The sequence below is a fragment of the Melitaea cinxia genome, chromosome 8 (genome assembly GCF_905220565.1).
Source record: "Melitaea cinxia chromosome 8, ilMelCinx1.1, whole genome shotgun sequence".
Taxonomy (NCBI): Eukaryota; Metazoa; Arthropoda; class Insecta; order Lepidoptera; family Nymphalidae; genus Melitaea; species Melitaea cinxia.
In genome coordinates, this window is record NC_059401.1 from 13009041 (window position 1) to 13029577 (window position 20537).

General features: G+C 32.1%; 2 protein-coding genes across 2 annotated transcripts; one reads left to right on the forward strand and one right to left on the reverse strand.

Annotated features, from left to right (window-relative positions):
- Nucleotides 1-1659: 1659 nt before the first annotated feature.
- LOC123655754 (39S ribosomal protein L4, mitochondrial) lies at nucleotides 1660-3467 on the forward strand. Its single transcript, XM_045591506.1, has 2 exons — nucleotides 1660-2442; nucleotides 3223-3467. The coding sequence occupies exons 1-2, from the start codon at nucleotides 1793-1795 to the stop codon at nucleotides 3437-3439; spliced, it is 867 nt and encodes a 288-aa protein (XP_045447462.1). The 5' UTR covers nucleotides 1660-1792; the 3' UTR covers nucleotides 3440-3467.
- An 80-nt stretch (nucleotides 3468-3547) lies between these two features.
- LOC123655755 lies at nucleotides 3548-6135 on the reverse strand. Its single transcript, XM_045591508.1, has 4 exons — nucleotides 5752-6135; nucleotides 5218-5568; nucleotides 4728-4909; nucleotides 3548-3615 (listed from the first exon to the last, which is right to left on the reverse strand). Exons 1-4 carry the CDS (start codon nucleotides 5870-5872, stop codon nucleotides 3562-3564), a joined length of 708 nt encoding a protein of 235 aa, XP_045447464.1. The 5' UTR covers nucleotides 5873-6135; the 3' UTR covers nucleotides 3548-3561.
- Nucleotides 6136-20537: the final 14402 nt, after the last annotated feature.

Below are 20537 nucleotides of genomic sequence, written 5' to 3' on the forward strand. Positions count from 1 at the left end.
CTTGACCTGGGGAGTTACTAAAAGTGTGATGGGGCAAGGTGAACGGAAGTTGAGAGGGAGATATAAGTTAGTGAAGATAGAAAAAAATAGAGTTACGTAAGTTTTACTTCAGTCCTGTCCCTGTGGTCTAAAGCAGATTCGTTTTTTTATTGAAGTAAATCTTCTTCTTTCGCACGATTTTGTTGTCGCTCAAGCTTATTAAGTTGGTTTTCGGTAAAATTAGGATAGCCTGCATCTGTATAATCTTAGAATACACAGGAGAAAAGATGTTGCCAAGATAATTTTGGTAGGGATTATTAGAACAGATCTGAGGCGACGCAATGCTCAGTCTAGTAAATGTTTTCCGGCTTCCTTAATTTGTAGTGACCAAAATAATGTCTCAATCAATGGACAAAAATTCTAAAAACTTTATTTTTGGTTTCGGTATCAATTGTAGATCACACCCCAAGTATTAAAAACAAAAAATTCAATGTACGGTTTTGACTTTCCTACCATTTTATTATATGTATAGATATGTATGTCATGCTTAATTTTCCTCTTTCTTCGTTATTTAGCTCAAATTGCTTACAGCAATAACGTGCCGTTTTTGAGTTTAAATTTTGTTATAAATTTATGCAGTTCTTTTTGAGTTCTGTTTGTTATTATTGTTAGATACAGACAAACTCGATGAATTTTATAAGACATAGATGAAGCAGCTTAAATCTTATATAAAAACATTTTTTTAAATTGTGTTGCTCATCTCTGAAACGAATTAACGATACAATTTTAAGAAGAAAATGCACATCTTCATCTATGACTTTTAAAAACAACTATTAACCTCGCCTACATGTTCAAATTTAAATTATTTATACCCACAAAGGGATTGATGATGATGTTTTTGTAATCTCATAAATGGCGCTGCTTTAAAATTGTCTTGATACTACTTATGTTCATTTAATTATGTTTATAGGCCTAAGTTACTTATATTGCGTGATATTTATAGTGTGAAGCTAGCATATAGCATGGTTATTATTAACATAATAACAACATTCAAATATGCGTCGTTAGATTACGCGTTGCGAATGCGTTGAAGAAATAAAGGTTCACTGCTCGTTAGCCGTAGGTGATAGCGTGATAATATGTAGCCTATATCTTGACCCGACTTCTAAATAATATTCGTGCCAAATTTGAAGTAAATCCATGCAGTACTTTTTGAATTTATCCCGGACATACATACAGACAAAAAGACAAGCAGACAAAAATTCTAAAAACCATATTTTTGGCTTCGGTATCGATTGAAGATTACACCCCAAGTATTCTTTTAAAAAAATATTCAGTGTACAGTTTGACTTTCCTACCATTTTATTATATATATAGATTGTCGTAGCCACACAGCTTGCCGATTATTATGACCTGAAATTTACTAGGGTTCACATTCAGCCATTCAGTACGATTTATAACTATTTTACTCTGCCAATTTTTTAAAGTTCTTAAATCTGTACCCTAAACTAGCGGATAAATCTATATAATTTAATTTAAGTTACAGAATTCAAAACCAATATACTATTATCCGTAATTCCGAATCTATATCCGCGTCCGTTTCTATTTGTAATATAGTTTTTATACTCTGTGATCATATCATATCATAAGTATAGTCTGTATTTTCTCTAATAAGATCTAAGTCAAATGTAAAATTTTACATAACCTGAAAATAAATACGTAAAAAACATTTTTTGTTGTTGTATGTGATGTTATTATTAACATAATAACAAAGTGTACGCATATCGTATACTATTACTTTCACAAAATCAATATGAGCTTAACTCTTATTAACGCTATAAAGAAATTACATATTTCAGCCGTATCACAAATACGGTTGTGTTCTTCTGTATCAAATACAGTTTCTAATATAAACAATAATAACAATAGTTCCTTAAGCGTAATACGTAAGGAATGGAAGTTTCCACCTCAATACACAAAACCACGTGAAGTATGGATCGAAAATTTAGATACGATTAACGAGAAAAAACTAGGATTATTTGAATTACATCCTTTAGTGTACGCTGTTTTACCACGGATAGATATCATTCATAGGAATGTGATATGGCAAAGGAAATTCCGATGGGTATCATGGGCTCATACGAAGACGAGAGCTGAAGTAAATGGGGGTGGTAGAAAACCATGGCCCCAGAAAGGTTTGGGTAAAGCTCGTCACGGTTCCATTCGATCTCCACTGTGGAGGGGTGGTGGTAGAGCCCATGGTCCTCGATCTGGCAAAACACACTTTTTTATGCTACCTTTTCATTTACGAATACACGGCTTAACTTCAACACTATCTGCAAAGCTTGCTCAGGATGATTTACACATTGTTAAGGATTTAGAGGTACCAACAGAGGATCCGGAATATTTTGTTGATCTAATAGAGCAAAGGAATTGGGGTCCTTCAGTGTTAATAGTGGATGAGTAAGTTGATTTAAACATAAGTTGTTGATATGCCCCATAGTAACTAGTTACCTTAGCCTAAATGTAGTGTATCACAACCGTGTCAAAGTACTTGTTACAGCACAGAGCCTGTATACACAAGTTAGCTTGCCAGAATTTTAGCAAGATATTTCTAGCTGTTTCTCGCGTTTATTAATGAGTAAATAAATAACTTTCAGATTCCTTCTGTGAAACTTTTTGTATAACTCATGTGTAGATATCATTAAAAAGGGTCTTAATAATAGATTATTTTTTACTAATTAGATACCCCTTACATTTTTCTTGAGTCAAATGTTGACTACCTACTGGTTTTCTTTGATGTCATTTGGGTGATTAATAATATTACCTTGGTTTTGTCAGTAATATTGCCTTTTTAAGGACAAGAATTTTGAAGGAGTAAAGAAAAGCCTTATTTTAATGGTTTAAGGACCTGTTTCACTGGTTGTAGATAATGCTATTTGACAGATGACGGTATCCAACAGATAAAAGTTTTTTTATATATTAATCTTTTTTACCATTGAATTTTACTTTATATATGAGACATTTCTATTCGCAAATATGAATCAAAAAGTTGTAGTTTATCAATCAAGGAGAAATAGGTCCTAATGGCTTATTCTACCTCCTGTGTAACAAGTATATGTGTAGGTGAAACAGGCTAAGGGTACTAAAAAAAAAGAAATTATATATGTATGTGTATCCTTTGTCTGTCAAGCTGTTGCCAGATGTCCTCTTAGAACTGACTACCTTTTATTTCTTTTTTAGCAATGACTATGCACCTAGAAATATTACTTTGGCCACAGACAGTCTGCAACATGTCAACATAATACCGTTCTATGGCCTCAATGTATATTCAATGTTGAAGCACGACACTCTTGTCATGACACAAGCGGCAGCAGAGAGAGTTGAAGAAAAGATTTTACAGCATCTTCATTCGAACACAATGCAACAACAGGCCAAATTTAAATTGAACCAAGTTTAAATTAGAATAAAATAAAATAGAAAGTAAATTCATTGTCTTTTATTGTTATTTTTCATCAGTTTAAAATATATTTACTAACTATGTAGGAACCTTATTTATATTTTTTTAACTTCATATGTATATTAATTCACTGTTTTCTTCTTTGAAGACATGTCCTTTTCTTTTCTTAATTGTTCCTGTACACAAGAAATCTCTTTTAATAAATTCAGTATTTGTTATATGTGATTTAAATATCAAAATAAACATATCATATCTTTCATGTTGGATCAAACTGCTCACAGTGTGCAAATTTGATTAAAATTGGTGTAGTAGTTCATCGTGGACAAACGACATGACGCTTAATTTATATTTATTATGATAGCTATCAGCATAGATATTGAGTTCTGGGCGATAGAGTGGAGATTGCTTTTTGTATTATAGAAAATTGCTTTGTTCTTTTTATTTTATACAACTGTACAAACAAGTGTATGTCTCACCTAATGGTAAGCATTACTAAAGCTTATAGAAGCCTGTATTGCACGCACTATGTCAACTCTCGACCTTCTCCAGGAGCTCTGGCCACCTTACCACAATAACACAACACTACTTTAGAGCTGTACATATCTATATAATGTTGGAAGGAAAAGTTGAAGGTTAATAATGCACAATATCTGGGCCAATAACTAATATGTTCATATTGTGACGCCCGTTGGCACAATGGTTACAGCCATGGATTGTATGTTGTGCTGGCGGTTGCGGGTTCGATCCCCACACATGACAAACATTTGTATTGGCCATACAGATGTTTGCCGTGGTTTGGGTGTTTGTGCAGCCCTTGTGGGTCTCCCCAACGTGCCTCGGAGAGCACGTTAAGCCGTTGGTCCTGGTTGTTATCATGTACACCTGATAGCGATCGTTATTCATAGTAGGGAATATATTCGCTAACCCGCATTGGAGCAGCGTGGTGGATAAAGCTCCGATCCTACTCCTATATGGAGAAAGAGGCCTATGCCCAGTAGTGTGATATTACAGGCTGAAGCATATGTTCATATTGTTTGTAATCTGCATATTAGGAACGTTTTATACTCTGTCAACCACTGTCACTGTAACTCCTGGTCCACAAGTTTTAACTCGCCTCCATACGTCTTGTAAATTTAATCATATTTTATTATAATAATCACTGTTTTTCTCAATATTTATAATAAAATATTTGCAAAGTGATCCAGCTGTTTTAATCAACAAGAATCATCAATCCACTGGCCTCTCAATACTACTAACAGATATATAAATAAAAATAGTAATGTCTTACTCTGCTTGAAGTCTGTGATACAACATTCCCAACCATTTTCTGACGAATATTCCATCTTAGGTCAGACCAGTTATTTTCCCCGGGTACATTTGGCTTGTATTTTTCCCATAGTGATGCGTAATAATGATATAATGATACAGGATCGCTTTTCCTTTTGATTGGTTGTTTGGGAACCTTGATTACTGTAACAAAAAGTTCTTTTAGTAAAGCATTGGCAAAGTAAACTTTTTATTATTTCATAACACAACTCACACAAAATTTTTAAAACAGTGAAAACAAGAGATTGTACACAGCTGTTTCTTATTCCTCTAAAATGCTATTGGATAAGGATAGCAAAGATATAAATTTTTCAATAAATATATGAATAAATGATGAATCTTGATGTTATTTAGCATGGAAGTTGTAGTTGGAAATAGCTGCTTAATTGGACAACATTTATTGAGACAAATAATGTAGCAGGCAATATCTAAAATAAAATAATTGAACTCACAATTATTGCTAAAAGTTGTTCTAGGTGTTTCTTTAGATGTTTCAGGCTTCTTTTCAGGTTTCTCAAGTCTAACACAAGAACAGGCTCTTTTCGAAGTTTTTATTTCTTCTTTTTGGTGACCAATAATAGGTGCAGAATGAATACTTTGTAAATTTATTACTTTTCTCTTACTTTGACACCCTCTATTACAAGTTTGGTTTATAACTGTACCTTTAGATCTATTTCTAGATGAAAATGTACTAGCACTGTGTAACCTCTCACAACCAACACTTTCCGACTTCTGTGTTCTAGTACTGAGGCTTTCACCTTCGTTTCTATGTTGAAGATCGTATTTTATGAGTTTCTTGAGATCTATAATAATGAGAATATACGATAAATAGAACAAGTCAGTAATATGTAATTATTTACTTTATAAAGCTTTACTAAGAAAACAAATAACAATACATAAACAACGTGTTTTTTTTAATTCTTAAAGGGACGTTAATAGTAATTCTGGACTTTTTAGCTTAATATTGAAAAAAATTTAATACTCACCAGTTATGAAATATTTTAGTACCTCTCCATTAATATTACGTATTCCTAAGTTATTAAGATACCTTAGTATTTCCCTCGCATCTAATTGTGAAGTAATTTCACAATAGTCATCTTCTTCCATTGTCACAACAAACACTGAATAGTTTTTGCTAGAGATGTGGCACAAATTGTTTAAACGCTATAATATTTAACTTTCGTTTACTTGAGTTTCAAACATATACTATATAAATATATACTGAGCTCAAAATATATCCCTTGGAAAGTTTTTTCCTTCTTCTTTCTTTACGTATCTTATATACTCTTTGTTACGTATTAAATAATCTATAGAAGAATGAAATATGAAACTGAACTTGCTTTCAAATCGAAAATAACGATTATCATAGATAAAATGAATTTTGACATAATCACTGTCAAAGAGGAGTTGTCAGTAAAATAATAAATTATTTTTAAGTAAAGCTTACACTGTTTTGTTGTGAAATCACTTATGGTGCTTAATAATAGCGTCATTTACATTTAAATATTTGCTTATATATATATATATATATATATATATATATATATATATATATATATATATATATATATATGTATATATATAATTAAGAAGTAAAATTTCATGGTTTCGCTAACACGAAACCACACCCAGTGGTCGAAATTCGACCATGATCATTACACAGCATAAAACAAAGTCACTTCCCGCTCTTTGTATGGTTAGATCTATAATGCCGTGGAGCGCATTTTGATGCGGTTTTCATTAGTAAATAGAATGATTCCAGAGGGAGGTTTATATGTATAATACATGCATAATATAGTAGAGGAACACTGATAGTTTTGCAACCGTGTGAAGCCGAGGCGAGTCGCTAGTTAATTTATAAGTTTGAACATTATTATGGTTCTGTTGTCAAGACTCTACTTCTATAATAATTAAACAAAAGAGTATAACATATACGTGTGTGTGTCAATTACACGGTAATGTGTCTAATGTTTTTTTAAATTAACTAAAGTAACTACTACTACTAAGTTTATTAAGTATTTATGGGTTAAAAACTAAAAAACAAACAGAAAAAATAATATGTAATTAGTTATTTAATATTAAGTAGGTAATAATATTAAATTATTTTATTAACATGCGTGTGACTTGCATGTGAAGAGTTCTGCCCCAATTCTTACACTATTATTATTTATTGTATATCCAGGTGTCAGTAGGTCCACCGGACACTTGAACACGTGTCATGTGTTTACGTGGGAACGGCCATATCTATGACAGATCTATAATTATTATATGATTTGTACTATTGTCGTATACCTACGTGATCATTGCACATCTTAATCAGTAGCATACATGCATTCGTATTCAGCCTGTAACATCCCACTTCTGGGCATGGGCCTTTTTTTTTTTTTTTTTTTAAGATTTGAGCTTAAACCATCACGCTGCTCCACTGCGGGTTGGCGGTGTTCCCTACTGTGAGTAATGATCGCTATTATTATAACAACCGGGATCGACGGCTTAACGTGCTCTCCGAGGCACGATACTGATCGGGAAATCCACACGGACATACATCCAAACCGAATCGAAAATCAAATCTGCAAACAGCCGGTGTTATAAGTGACTACTAGCGCCACTATACCAAAGCGGTTATTAATTGCGGTTATTATATTAAATAATATTAAAATTATATTTCTTTCTCGGTAGGTATATCAAAATACATAGGTATTATAAAGAATCCCAAGAATTAACTTTGATATCTATAGGAACATGTTCGTTAGTTTTGCTTACTTAACATTATGTAAATTAAGAAGGAAAAAGAAAATAAAAAGTTTCCTTCATTGACTTTTTATTTGCAGTGCTTCAGACTCAACTGTCAAAACTACGACTAACTTCACTCGTAAATAATTCTTGTTTTGACTCGTATGATGCATGTAGCCATAGAGTTTTAGATACTTTAGGTAATTTGTTAGCTTTCCCTTTGAAAACAAACAATTTTAAGCCTTGACCCAAGGAGTTTAAGGTGGATTTTTTTTTTACACTAAAATGAAAATTAGATCCATCAACTCGCTACCGCATTGGTTGATGCATGTGGTAGGTATATTCGATATTATTATGATATTATTACTATTATAATTATGTTACTTGATGCAAATTCATTTCAGATATAAATATACCTCAGATTTATTTTATAGACAAGTTTATGTCTTTATTTCAGATCTTCAGCTGCCTAATTTTTTTTATTCACAATACATCTACTTTTTTAATTGATTAATTCAGCCCGTATCCCACGTCTGGGTATTAGTCAATGTATAAGAAAAATCGGACCACTCTGCTCCACTGCAGTTTGGCGGATGTATTGGTACACTGCGAGCAACGATCGCTTTCAGCCTATCAGGTGTCGTTGATAGCAACCGAGAAAAGAGAGATGAAGCTATCAGAGCTTAACGTGCTGTCTGAGACACGGTGGAGATATCCACAAGAAAAGTCAAGTCGGAAAGAACATACCTATTTGTACAAATACATAAAAGTAATAATGTATTTTTCTTTTTCATCAGCAAATTCTAATTTGTTTATGGAATAAGTAACTCTATTCGCCATTGTAAATATAAAAGTTGTAATTTATGAATTGAGGCAAAAGAGGCTTAAGCTGTCTATTTGACATCCTACGATTAAAGCCTATTAGTCTATACTAATGTTATAAAGCTAAAGAGTTTGTTTGTATGTTTGAACGTGCTAATCTCAGGAACTGGTCCGAATTTTTAAAATTCTCATAGTGTTAGATAGCCCTTTTATCGAGGAAGGAGCGGAGGATCAATGAAGAATGTCTCAAAATGTGTCGTTTTTCTTTGCTTTTGGGAGCTTCCCCAGCTAGCCCAAGGTAACTATTCCACGCGGACGAAGTCGTGGGCCGAAGCTAGTAACTTATATGTATAATAAACTTTATTAACAACCGGTGGTAGCGATCCTTTGTTCTACAAGTAATTCTATCTCTTTACTATAATAGTATATTGTATTCAACCCATTATAAACTTTAACTACTAAAATAATTAAGCTTAATCAACTGTTGGTATGGTGTATCAATAATATAAGTATAATGAATAAAGACAATAATACCTGAAGTTCAGACATTCAACAATATACCTTGTCGACTGGACTGTATAAAGATATTAAACATTTTTTTAAGCTTTCTGTAGGCGGCTTTTATAGCTTTGTTTATAATTTGTCTTCAAATTTCCACTTCGTTAAAAACACATAAAGTGAAGACTTTAAGCTTTCATTATGTAGATAGTAAAAAAAATATTGTTTGAATTCTAATAGTATTTGGTGTAACAACATCAACACATGGCAAAATATGAAAATTTTTGTTGATATGTTTCACTACGATCTCATTACATTTACAAATTTTTTAATTAAATTATGTCAGTTACAATATAATATAAGTATTAAGCCAATAATGTCAAACGTGATGCGCAATAAAATGACAAAAATAAATCTCATAAAAAAAATTAAACCTAATAGATATACATAGATACATATTTTTATACATTTACTTCAATCAAAATATTTGCGAGATGAAGATATTTCGTCTAGTAAAGTAATATTCATGTAATACAATAGCGTCTACTGCGCTGGGTAAGAATACGATGGGGTCGTGATGTTGCGAACCCTAGCAAGCAATAGATCATCGCAGGGGCCGGGGATGAAAACCGTTTTGTGTACAGTGATACAGAAAAGCGGTTATTATAATAAACTTGTCGAAATATTGAGAAAACCATAAACGACTTGCATAGTTTTTACATTACCTACCACCAATCATTCCTAGGAGCTCTGTTTACCTTCTTCAGCACAGGAACACAACACTGATTGAAAGCAGTATTACTTAGCTGTAATCTTCTGAAAGGTCGTTACTTCCCCAGTCGGGCTTCTCCAAATTTTGAACAGGATGTTTCCCGCTGTGACCTAACTCTGTGGTACATTTTAATGCATTTCTACGACTATTAAAATTTGGTGAATAATATTATACAAATCAGATTAATTATTAATTGTTATTTTGCTATGATTTTCAGTCTGTGAACACTTCGAACAAATTTAAACAAAATTTGGCATAATGAGCTAGGACACTGGATGTGCTACATTTCGAAATTAAGCTTAAATAGTGTACTTAGTTGTAAATTATTAATGTGTAGTCCGATTTAATACATTCTTTTTGTTTTGTTATACAGTATTATAATTTAGAAAACAAAAAAAAAAACAATTAAAGTTGAGACAAGTAGCGCCGCGCCACCTATGTATCACTTTATGTAATTCTGCTAATAAAGATTGATTATCTGTCCATTATGAAAAAGTAACGTGTTAATATATAAAACACGTTTTATTATCCCGAAGATATTATAAGGTCTTGGGTTTACAAGATAGTTTCGAAATTTTAGTTATCAGAATTTTCCGTTCGTTCAAATAGATATAATATATAGTTCAAAACTGGAATGTACAGAAATGAACCTTATGTATTAAAGGCTCGTTTAATAAACGTAATAACAATCGATTAGGAAGTGGTGGAGATCGTTTTATAAATCAGTTCTACTTTAAATAAAATTTCTTTCGCTAACTGTACCTACCTACGTCGTTTTAGGACCCTCACTTGTTCCGTAGAATGGACGGCTATCAATGTTTATTTTATGTTCGATCGTAAAAAATCTTAATTTAAATTCATATTCTGAGATGTATAAAAATATCTGTAAATAAGACCAAAAAGAAACTATGTCAGAAATTAAAGCTACTTTGGATAGAATAGCGATAGCGTTTATATTAAGGTTTTATATTACAGGACATATTTAATCAATTTTTAAGTTGTTACGAGACTTTTAAATAGGTATTCATGTAATACAAGTTTTAAGGACTAAATATAAAAAGTACTTACCAAACTAAAATTTGAATGCTGTTAGAAATAACAGCACACGTAAATGTTGCATCAACCAGTATTTTTTAGCATACACGTGACGTGCCGATCCTGCGCAAAATAAATGCATCTCCTCTCACGACCTGTACGAGAGGGCCTAACTGCTGCTGCATCTTTCGCGGACTAAGTAGCGTTGCCTCTTTCTTTTTAACTTAAAACCACCCTTTTCGTTCATTTTTTTATCATAGATTTCGTATTCGTTCGATACTACCGACCGCTCGGCGCTAGGGGATTTCCCCCTATTTATATGTTATATTAAGTAAATACTTGACATCAAATAATTATAAAATCAAAAAGAATAAAAACATTAATTTCATAAAATTAATTTTATTATGAATAATTTAAAAATATTGAAATATAATTAGTCCTGTAAGATCAATGACTTATTTATATTTCGGAGGGTAAAGGTCAGTCACCTTGTGTGACCCTAGCTAGACCTATAAAACAATAGGTCACATTTGTGAACCTGTACTCTCTTGAATGATTAATTAATTATGTTCCTAATTCATAATATAGCAGCTCATTATAGACCTATGACGATTTTATTATAAGCTGGTAATAGGTAATAATAAAACTGCATACGTCGTATTTTGTATTTTGGTTATATTTATTTTTACTTAATTAATTTATAATTTATACTCTATATATAACCTTATTTTTTTTTTATTATAAGTTTACTCTTTCAATGTATATTAAAAATTTCAATTTCATTACAAAAAAGAAAAATCCGAAAGTCAGATTCAGATCGGTAATTTAATTATAAAAGCTATAGAAGTCTTAACTAACATAGTTATTTTATTAAAACTCCTGAATTATATTTATAAAATACATATTAAACTAGCAAAACCCGTGCGAATAATTCGCATAAAATAAATATAATAATTGTCAATTATGTTGACGTTGTTTCAAAATTAAAGCCGTCATATATATAATTTTGATAATTAATTAATTTACAAAAACAAAAGGAACAATAATTTTTTTAGTTGTGGATGCCGGTAGAGCAAGCAATTATCTATAAAATGATATATAATTTATGAGGAGTATTTCTGAGGTTTTTTTCTATAAAGGGAGGCAAAACATCTTATATAAAAATATCTTAACCTTAGCGTATTAATATATATGATTATTCTTGAAAAATACGAAGACGAAATGAAAGACAGACTAAAGCTGCTTTTCTCTTATTATTATTTTATTCGTATTCTAAAACAGCTAATCCGCTACATAAAAATTAATATTCCATAACATTAGAAATTTTCCATTAATTCTGTGATCGTAATTTATGGAGAAGTGATTAAATTACCGTAACTAATCTTATTAGGGAATAACGTTGGCTATGAGACGTATTACAATGTTAGCCAGATAAGGAAATCTGTTTGTATACAAGATTTAGGATCATAAATGATAGATTATGTTTGATCAAATTAGTTTCTGTATCCGCCAGTTCATTACTCCAGTACTTAATGTTGTCTATACGGTATACATAGTTCACTACATATTTCTAATCTACATAATTTGATATACGATAGTATTTATATTAAAAAGTTTACTGAAGTACACAATACTAAGAAAAACAATAAAAATATGCTAACTTTAGGTAAAAAAAGGTCGTTTAAATGAAGACTTTTAGTGTCTTCATTACACAACTAAAAGTACTAAAGATCAAAACATATATTTTATATTTTTTTGTGACTGGAATGACAGGATGAGATTTTTATAAAATTGAACTTCTAAGGGGGTTAAAAGGGTTAAATAAAATTGTTGTCATCGTTAAGTCAGCTACTGCTGATCATCTTTGGACATAGCTCATTCGTCTTGATTCACAATGCTCAAGTGACTTAAGTCTACAAACTCCTAACGTTCCACCACTTGTTAGAGTCGCCCGTCAATCTGCCCTACGTCTTTGCTTATTTTTGGTAATTATCTTAGTAAAGTCGGATGTTAAGTAATGGCTAGATGGCTGTTGTGCGTGTGATGTTCAGCTCTATACACTATAAAGAAAGCGTATAAAAATCGGGCCTATTGGTCGGATTTAAATATTCTACCAAAATATCTTTGGTAGTTTGATAGAGAAAAGTTAACAATAAGCAAATGTTTGTAGCTTAAACATTTGTAACTATGATGGAAGATAGGTATGGGACTCTAACGCAAGTTTTTTGTTGTCTAATTTTAAAGATCGAATAATTGGCTGATATCTAAATATTGACAGATTTATCGTTACAAAAAATGTTGCCAACAAAAGTACAAAATAATAATAAATAACTTGCATTTTAGTGGTAAATTAATGTCAATGTCAAAGAGCTCAAAATTAAAGTCTTAAATTATGTATATTCAAGAAGGCCTGTACGCGTGAGCTAAAAGTGTTTATAAATTCATCTCTTACGTTTTTCATCTTTGAGCTATGTCACAATGTTGTCAGGCATGCAGATTCTGTTGGAAAGAGCCGGTCGGAATTTTGTGTAACGGTGAACGTAACAGTTTACTCAGTCGCATTTCCTAAGTTACAACTTGTTTCGCCTAATTAAAACTTTTACTAATTTAATTTATTTTAGTAGTAGTAAATTCTGGATATAAAACAGGCGACTCAACAACAAAAATGCGGTATAATTGAATACTAGATTTTGTTGGTGTCATATCTTCTATGAAGTGAATCTCCATTTGTTTTGGTCGATTTTATTGAACAATTATGCCAACACCTTTGATTGAGAACGTTTAATTAATAAGTTACAATTACGTTTATTGTTTTCGTTAAAATTTCACTTTGAAGTAGGAAATCAGAAGCCCAGAAAATTGAAAAATTTGGGAAAAACCTAAATGTAATTTTAACTTCACGTGTTTAATAGTTCAATAGACAGAATCTCGTGGGTCAGGTAGTACAAAGTATATGAGGTGGCGAATGCTAGTGCGACCCCAACTCGCGCCACCCAGGGGGATGTCTGCTCACACGTGGTGGTTTTTGGTTACTAAAAGTCTTACATAACCTCTCCGGTGCCCCGCGCTAGATGGATATCCATGAAGATTTTCCCCACGTAAAAGAAAAGTAGTAGAAAGTATAAATGTAAATCTTGTTTAATGTTAATTCAATATCATTTACATACTTTTACAATAAATTCACACAGATCGTGCCATAACTTACTTTCATAAAATTGTGTGATATAAAACGCGGGTTTGAATTGCGTTGTGTTGCAAAGTAACTTTTAATAGGGAATTAAATAGCAATATCACTTTATATTTATCACGTCTAGACAACATTTAAACAAAACTTTCCATTTGGAGTCATATAGTCTGTATATTAATTGTATTGTAGTTTCTGAGATAGAGCTTAGTTACTTTGTTACATTTAATAATAGAGCTAGACATATTTACGAAAGGGTATCTGGAATACTCGCTGTGTGGTTACGGCAGTAAGAATATAGCCACCCCCTCTCTTTCCGCGGGTGTCGTAAGAGGCGACTAAGGGATAACACAGTTCTACTACCACCTTGAAACTTAAAAAGCCGACCGATGGCGGGATAACTATCCAACTGCTGGCTTTGGAATACACAGGGCGAAGACGGATAGCAGCGTGTTTGGTGCGACAAAGCCAGCCCTGCGGTCACCAACCCGCCTGCCCAGCGTGGTGCCTATGGGCAAAACACATGAGTTCATGGCATTTTTGACACGAAGTTGTGGAGGCGTATGTCCAGCAGTGGACTGTATTAGGCTGCAGTGATGATGATGATGATGATGATGATGATCTGGAATAAGACCACAGTGTGTTTGCTACCTTAGATGTTTAAACAATAGGATAATTTCGTAAATCGTTTCGACATTACTAGTATCCACTTTAGACTAAAGCACTACCAACAGCCAAAAAATTGTTATGTGTCCAACTATCTATGATATATTTTAATACCGTTTATTTATGAAGTATATACAGATAGCTTGAAATCTGCAATGTGTTACCATTTACGAATAATTTTAAAAAGTTGACGGTTACGTTATTTTCAACTTATTCAAGCAACTTTTACCACGTATTTGTTGAACTTATCCAATCAAACTGATACATTTGTGGTTCGGAAAGGTCTTGATATAGTGGTCAAATAGGTACAGCTGTTTCACCGTTCCGTGATTTAAGATTTGCGTCTAGACGGCGCCGCGCGATGGTTTGAGTCATCCGTATATATCTAAAAGGCATTGTTCAATCGTTAGTACAATAAGAACTGGCTTATGCAAGTCATTTTCTAATGATTTTCGTCATTATGAAGCCTAATTTTATGACAAGCTTTAAATGCAAGCAATTTTAGGACGAGATTATATGTAAATATACTAAAATCTTAATAAATATAAAAAAAATCTATAGCCCCAGTATGAAACTTTTTACAACAGAATTTTCCGAATTCCAGAACGCCTGTTTTATTGTCAGGCAAGGTTTTTTCCTTTATCTCGAGCAAAAGTTTCATAATTTGAATTTCTATTTGAATATCTTACAGCCAGTAAAATATGACACACGTTTACATTTCCGAAAGCTAACTTCTCATTTGCTACATTAGTAAATTGTACCCGTGAACAGCTGTACGAGGCGCTAGTAAAATAAAAACAAGCTTCTGCCTTACGTCAAGCTATAGCTTAAACGGCCACTTAGAATAGCTTTGATATTTGTCAACAGTATGACAAATGTTTTCTCCGTAGTTTTCTGCTTAGGTGACTTCTTTTTTCTGACAAAATTACTATAACTGTGATAGACATCAACATATTTATATTTTTTCAAATAATGTATTTTAATATACAAACACGGCCCTTCTGTTCCACAGATAGGAAATTTAATGTGTTTCAAGTAACAGCAGGTTAAATTCGGCATATTTTTTTTTCGGAATAAATATCCATATAATTAATATTTTACATCCAGATTCATGGCGCAAATAAAACCTACCACACCTGGAGCAAAAAGCAGGGTGCTAAAACTGTGCTAAGGGGCTAGTTTACGTCGTTGTATCGTTATAGATCGAGTGTATTGTTATCGTCGAAATTGAAGCATGATATTTAATATTTTCAGAAGTAAATATAGACGTGTTTCAGCATTTTTATAAAGTCTATATTTACGGGATCCGAAATGGCGCATGAATTTCGCATTTGTACTAACGTCAAAGTTAGAAATTCGATACATCAGATCATCTATTCTGATATTTATAAAAGCAGAAACAAACAATTTTTTTTTTATTTCGATTAGAAATAAGTTCTTACGTGTTTCACTAGTCATCTTGAAAAGTCAGTCTTCAAAGCATCAATGGCCATAGAATTAATATAAATATAACACATCAGGCTCATTCTTTATCGCTCATTAGCGATAAGGCCGCCTTTTGTACTTAACTCCTGTTTTTATTTTTGTAATTTTGCTCACTCTTGGTGTACGATAAAGAGTTTTTATTATTATTATTATTATTACCTTTTTGCTGAGAATAATGTAGATTCTAAAATATTTTTAAGCTAATTACGACAATGTATTTTATGTACGGAGAAAACTACATAAAAATATCTTGTGGGAAAATATACCTTGATTAAAATTTTTCTTTGTAAAACGTAGTGAATTTTAAATTGTTTCTCTCACGGTAATAACCCCGTTACAAATATACACATAAAAAGAAAATATTGCACTATTTTTGAAGTAAAACTTCTATAGCACGCTTGACTTGAGGAGTAAGCTGGTGAATGTGTGACGAGAGCGTTACGAAAAATATGATGGGGCGAGGTGAACGGAAGTTGAGATGAAGATATAAGCTGGTGAAGATAGAAAGAGAGACAGTTACGTTTCGTAAGTTTTACTTCAGTCGTGTGGTCTAAAGCACACTTGTTTTTTTTAGATAAAGTCAAATGTCGAAGAAATATATCACTGAAGTCTTTATTGAAATCAATACAATTGTTTTTCCGCTTTGCGCGCACAATAGCCGACCTCTTTTGTTTTATTTACGTTGATTTTATCTTTGAGGGGTGAAATATAAACAAGGAGCAACATAGATCTAGAGTTTTTGTAATATCAGTGAAAAACAGACTATAATGATTCACAATATGTTTCCGAAACTGGATTTTTAGATGCAATAAAAATGTATTGCGAATGCAATAACCGCTCTGGTGTAGTGGTGCTAGTAGTTGACTAAAACACCGACTGTTTGCGGGTTCGATTCCCGCCCGGAATCGATATTTGATTTGTAGAAATATTTCTTTCCAGTTTGGGTGTCTGTCCTTGTGGGACCCACCAAGAGCACGTTAATCAGTCGGTCCTGGTTGTTATCATAAATACCTGATATCGATCGTTACTCATAGCAGGGAACAAACTCGCCAACCCACAGTGGAGCAGCGTGGTGGATTAAGCTCCAATCCTTCTCCTGCATGGAGAAAGAGGCGTATGGCCAGCCGATGGTACAGGCTAAATGCGAATTCAATTAGGGAATAAATTAAGTCCTATTTAATGTGCAAAAAAATTAAATTAAAAAAAACATGTAGAAATATTCGTGTTACTTCATGTAATTATAAATAAACATCACACAGAGTAATTACGTTTAATCATCAATTATTATTTATTTGTGCTATCAATATTACTCATTTATTATTCATAAAGTCAAATGTTTTCTGCATAACGTGACCCAATTCTCGATAAATTTCAATTTAAGTAGCTACTTACTCGAATTTTACCTGAAGTATTTTGATTAACCTTACATGCACTTACACGTACTAACTGAGGTGGGGCACAGCAGGAATAACTGAGGTAGGGCACAGCAGGAATTTCCTATTCAAAAAATGGAGCCGCCCAACTGGGGTAGTACCTAGACCTTACAGAAGATCACAGCCAGGTGACCAGAGCTCCTAGGGGGATTGGGGATTGGGTCGGCAACGCGCTTGAGATGCTTCTGGTGTTGCAGGCGTCTATAAGCTACGGTAATCTCTTACCATCAGGTGAGCCATACGCTTGTTTGCCGACCTAGTGAGTGAAAAAAATGCATTTTCAATTTAAGTTTATTGAAAATTATATCTTTTTATAATTTATTTCAGGATTAGAATTAATTTTTTTTTGCATTATTGTATTTGCATTTATTTATTTAAACGATACTAAAACACAAATAAACGATTAAAATTTTTGTATCTGTCTTTTCTGGACTTTCAGTGGAAGATATAGGAAATTGTGAAGCAACTATAGGCTCTTTTTTATCTCGAAATTAACACGAATTAATTAATATTTGGGATTTACGCGGGAATAACCACGTTTACCGCGAACAAGTACCTACCGCTCAGATAGATATTAAATAACCATTTTTTTCTATTAAATAGGACAAATCCCAAAAGGTTTGAATTATAAAAATAAAAAATAAAATAGGTAAATAGTAAATGAACAAATAAAATTTAGATATATTATCCTGTATACCAAAAGATTTACTTCGTTTTGTCAAATCTTTACAGTTATTTTTTTATTTAAATGATTTATTGAATTTTTTAAGATTTTATATGTCTGTATATACCTGTCTTTGAAATGGCTTAAATAAGATAAAGGAGGTCACATGGCAACATGTATATTATACTACATATATGCATATAGGTAGACTTTTTATACCATAATTCCCTCGGGATAGGGATTACGGCGTTAAAAAAATAATGAATATCCAGATATAATTTTCCACGCGAACGAACTGACGAGTACAGCTAATAATATATATATATATATATATATATATATATATATATATATATATATATATATATATATATATATAAATTGTTTTTTTTTAAACAACACAAAATAGTAGAAACAGTATACGCAGGAGTACACGAAAAAAGAATATCGTTTTGAATTCTTTTTTTATTGTACCTACATCATTTTTGCATAGCATTATTAGCAAACAAAAAGAAGATGCACAAAGGCGGATTATCGCTACACAGTGTAGTTAGGTCTATTTTCTAAGTTTAGCCCTTTTGAAAATTTTCTTTATGAAATATCTCGATTATCTCATACGTTGGAATATGGAATATTGTCACGTATATCTCCGGCAATTCTACCACATTTATGGTGTCTTAATAAAGTGCGACCCGGCCTAGAACGTCTGACGTCCATATCAATAAGTGAGCGGAGTATTTAATGAAATTCCTTTTAAGATTCTTGGGATATCAGCTGGGATAACTTTTCATGACGTCTTATTTTACACCTCGTCTAATACGTATTTTGTAATAGGTTGACTACTTTAGTGAAATAGATATTGTTTTATATATTTATTTGTTCCTTAAGTGCACAAATACTCAATAAGTAAAATAAATCTCGGTAAATGTTAGAAAGTTCTTCCCTCTAGTTGGAGGCGTTGTAGTTTTCAAAGAGTTTGACGATACTAATCATATTATTAAACAGAGCATTCTGTAACTCAGATAAACGTATAAAATAATTTTTATTAAATTTGGTTCGGTTGTTAAAGCGTTCACTCTATAGATATCTATAAAAAAACTATATTGAGATCGTGACTTACACCTAAAATAAATCCTGACTTCTAAAGTCCTAACTTCAGTAAATTCCGTTTTATTACTCTATAACTTCGTCAGTAATAGAGTTTCTAATTTAAACTTTTTACTTGATTCTGATTTAGGTATGAGACGCTCTTTAGTTTCGTATATTTGAAGTGGCAAGACCATTGGAGATCCATGGTAACGGCATGGTGATGGTACATTAAAAAGGTCAGGAACGCGAAAGGTTTTTTAGTCGTGGAAACGGCATCGAACAAATCGAGCAGAAGCGTAAATTTTTTGTGGTGTAAAATCAAGATGGTCTATATTCTCGTGCATAACCATCAGTTGATATGCGTTAGAGTTGCACAGGGATACATTATTATTATATAAGTCATTAGTATATTCACCTATATAAAGCTGTAATATCATTGTTCTGCTCATCAGTTTGTGTAAAATATTTATAGTTAAAATTTAAATACTTGGTATTTTGCAACATTTATTGGCATTTTGCCCATTGTATTACGAAACTTCTTATAATATTGACTCTTCTGTACCGTATTGTCACAGTTTGTAAGTTACTTTCTATTCATATTGAAGGGAAATGAACTGAAGTGGCGATGAAGGTTCTGTAAATGTCCCTCATCTGGGCAATAATTCACCACGACGCTACGCAGCGGGTTATCTAATGAATTTATTTAATAAGAGTAACGATTGTATTTATGTTATCGGAGCTCAAGCCTGATTCGAGAAATTTAAAATAATATTACGTATATGAACAAAATTATAACTCGGAATTAGAATTATAGCATTACAAGAAAAGTAATTCTATAATTCTAAAACCGAGTTTCTGGCTTCGCAATGTTAAATTTAGCTTTCAGTTTCTTTGTATATGTAAAAATGCTTTATTTAATTTTATAGCTAGTATTAAATAAATATAATATTTCATATGTAATGTAAAATAAAAATAATCCCTAATCAGTCTGGCTGACCACTGAATAATTACTAGCCGACCCAGCCACGCATTGCTGTGGCTTAGTAATTATATTTAAATAAATATATGTAAATTCTATATTCAAACGCGCCATCTATAATCTAGAAATAGGAATACGGCGCCATCTACCGGGTATCTGTGCAACTTAGATGCCAAACCACCATCTATTAGAATTTTATAGAACTAAGCAATAAATACACACTAAAGTCGTATAATAAACATTTCATTTGCAATAACAAATATTGAGATCAACAACTGAGATAAAAACTACCCTATCTCCCAAGTTGGACCAAATTACAGGATTACAAATGCTTACAATTTGATAAAATTTATTTACATTTACATTTTAATTCTTTACTTTTTTATTTACATTTTAATTTTCAAAGCGTTGA